The sequence below is a fragment of the Papaver somniferum genome, chromosome 5 (genome assembly GCF_003573695.1).
Source record: "Papaver somniferum cultivar HN1 chromosome 5, ASM357369v1, whole genome shotgun sequence".
Classification (NCBI taxonomy): domain Eukaryota; kingdom Viridiplantae; phylum Streptophyta; class Magnoliopsida; order Ranunculales; family Papaveraceae; genus Papaver; species Papaver somniferum.
Window position 1 is genome coordinate 100,338,745 of NC_039362.1, and position 2,865 is coordinate 100,341,609.

The 2,865-nt window shown below is 38.6% G+C and overlaps 1 protein-coding gene across 2 annotated transcripts; it reads left to right on the forward strand.

The window, feature by feature from the left end:
* The first annotated feature begins 204 nt into the window (after positions 1-204).
* Positions 205-2,614, forward strand: LOC113282312. 2 transcript variants are annotated; one of them, XR_003326752.1, is made up of 3 exons: positions 205-472; positions 1,793-2,021; positions 2,266-2,614. XR_003326752.1 is itself a non-coding variant. In XM_026531294.1 (2 exons), the coding sequence occupies exons 1-2, from the start codon at positions 329-331 to the stop codon at positions 1,946-1,948; spliced, it is 300 nt and encodes a 99-aa protein (XP_026387079.1). In that variant the 5' UTR covers positions 205-328; the 3' UTR covers positions 1,949-2,563. The 2 variants fall into 2 exon arrangements, 1 of the variants encoding a protein (XP_026387079.1); XM_026531294.1 differs by having other exon boundaries at positions 1,793-2,563.
* The last annotated feature ends 251 nt before the right edge of the window (positions 2,615-2,865 follow it).

Consider the following 2,865-nt stretch of genomic DNA (forward strand, 5'->3'; position numbering starts at 1 on the left):
TCCGAATATATAAGGGTAATTTCGCCATTACGAATTACGCGAGATAAGGGCTGGCTACATTTTCCCTTTGGGTGACCTTTTTTGTTTTATTGTTGGTCCCTAAATCCTTTTGAGTGGCCCCTAAAAACGCGAGGCTATTAAAATACAATCTTTTATTCGGGCCTCGGCATAAAAATCTTTTGATACGTTATGGGTAGGCCTTAGCCTAAAATCCCCCAGCAAAAATCGGTCCCCTCGTAGCAGCCATCTTAGGGCCTTTTTTATGCCGTCCTTCTCTCGCTGAGATCGAAGAAAGTTGCAGAGAAGTGAAAAAACCTAGAGAGGAACAATGTTGCAGTTTCCAGCATTCATGACCCAGTTCCCATCATCAACAAGTATGATACCATCATCAGTTTTACTTCCACCTCAGTGGCCTCACCCACAGTCTGATGAACTTCTTCTTGCTATGGATGAAAGTGATCTCCAACACAAGGTTAAATTACTTTCTTTCTTTACCCTTTTTGGACTTCCGGAATTTAAGGACGATGTTATAGTAGTTTGAATTAATATTTGGTGATATGGGTTTTCGTTTCATGTTTAGGTATAAAATTATGATTTTTTAACTTGAATTGATTGGGGAATTCATACTCATAACGGCAAACCCTAAGTTTTTCACACGGTATCTTGAGAATCAAAATCAACAGATGCAGTTGTTTCGTTAGTCTCATCTGGAGTTTGTCGGTTAATTTGTGTGATTGAGCGCTATTGCCATGAGGGGAAATCCTAAATTCACCACCCCAAATGGGTTTTGAATTCCATTAGATTTGGAGGAATCCTCTTACCATACCTCCACTATTCCTATTTACTAAACATGTGAACGGAATTGGATTCCCGGGAAAGGATTCCATTCCCTCCAGCCATACACGCTCTTGGTCTAATCTTACTGTTTGACTTCAAATATAACCCCCCATCATGCTGCAAGGCCTATGATATGGCCGAGATTCTAATAAGGTCCAGTGAACTTCTTATCCATGGTAAAATCATTTCTGAACTCACATGGATGTGGGGTGTTCTTCTTTCTGGTAGTTGTTTATTTTCGGTAAATAAAAACGGATGAAAATAGTTTTTGAGTTTAGATTTCTAGTGTTTAGCATTTAAAACACGTGTATCCCAAATTTCTGATTGGAACATAATGAGTAGGATTTCAAATGTAGTCTTATAGAAGAGGATTTGTGTCTAGACTGTAAAAGCTTGGCGAGGTTTCAACATGCTATGTAAATTTGTAGAATGACAATTCAAGGAGCTATGTCACTCTAACCAAGTCCGGTGGCAAAAATGAAAGCGATTCCAAGGCTTCGCTTTGGCTTTAAGTATAATGGTAGTGGAATATAGAAAAGGGAGCCAAGTTGCTGTTTAACCATTGAATTAGTCAATGCAAAGCTTAGCAATCCCAGTACCTTCTGTTTTTAAGTCCCAGAAATAAACTTGAATTGAATGATGGCGGAGGGTATCGTAAGTGAGGATCCATACTTTTACTCATATCTGTTTCGATGACGGTTAGCTGGAGGCAAAAATCAACTATGCATTATGCATACTCTGTCTTGGCATTGACCTTCTCTCACAACATTTCTTCTTTAGTATGACTTTTGAATAATGTTAACAATATAGATAGAAGGAATTGTCGCTGAAACACCAAGAACCAATTCAAGCTTTTCCAAAATTTCGTATTAATATTACTGACTCTTGCAAATGATGAAATCCCAACTTAGTTTCTTATATGGTTATTTATCTTCTTCATTTTCCTTTGTTGCAGTTTGATGAGATCAGAAAGACGAACATCGACATAGTTGTTGTTGGAAAGGCAGCCGTAGATAATGACAAAGAAGATTTCGATAATGATGCAGATGATGATGATGTTGACAATGCAGAGGAGTCTGAAGGTGATGAGTTTGAGCAGGAAACAGGTTGATTGTAATGTAGGCAGTGATCAAACTTGGTCGCTCAATGCTCTGTCTTACCCAGCAAACACTTGTATCTAAGAGGTACATTGTACGACAGTCTTCTTTCTAGATGTCTGACTTTCTATATATAGTTTACATAACTGGGCACAGGTAGTAATGAAGATTCTAGGCCTCCTCAGGTAGGGTATTTGCAGATCTCATAAGGGTATTGCTTCCTGCATGTTTCAGACCTTCTTTTTGTTTTTTTGCTTTCCAGTCCATATTATGAACATGATTCACTTGAGGTGACTAGCAGTTATACGGGGAAGTTTTTGTGGTTTGGCAGGCCTAGAGATGTGCATCCATGTATGAAATCATCACCGTAATTTTCTATTATGAATATTGGCTGAAACCAGATTTGGCTCCCAGGGTACGGCTTTCTATACAACTAGACTTCGAAGCTATATGACTTCACTTCCCAGGGTACTGATTTGGTTCAAAAAGTTGCACAATACAAACAATGTACACAAACACTCTATTCTGACTCTTGAAATGATATAGAAAGCAGTTGTATAGATATTCTTAGGGGATATCTGTAATTTTTATTGGCTGAAACATAACAGTGAAGATTCCAACTCCCTTAAGGTAGGATGTTTGTTGATATCATAGGGGCATCATGAACGTTTCAGGTGTTATACTTCCTTTTTGTCTTATTTTCCATCCGGCTGCTAGCATAAAGATCATTTGACTAGCAAGTTGCCAGGGTCATTGTTGAGGTTTCTCCTAAAGAATTTGCTGGTACAAGTCGTTGCTAAATCAGTTGACTTTGAAGTTACAAAGTTGGCCTCCCACTCCCAGTGTACTAATCTGGTTCACAAATCAAGTCACACTTTAGGAATAACTTTTATTTGGACCCTTGAAATGATACAACACGCCAGGCCTGATG

Bases quoted from the DNA above. Each gene is read 5' to 3' on its own strand.
- LOC113282312 (XM_026531294.1), top strand. From the start codon at position 329: ATGTTGCAGTTTCCAGCATTCATGACCCAGTTCCCATCATCAACAAGT. The intron at 473-1,792 runs GTTAAATTACTT...CCTTTGTTGCAG, and splicing joins AAAGTGATCTCCAACACAAG to TTTGATGAGATCAGAAAGAC.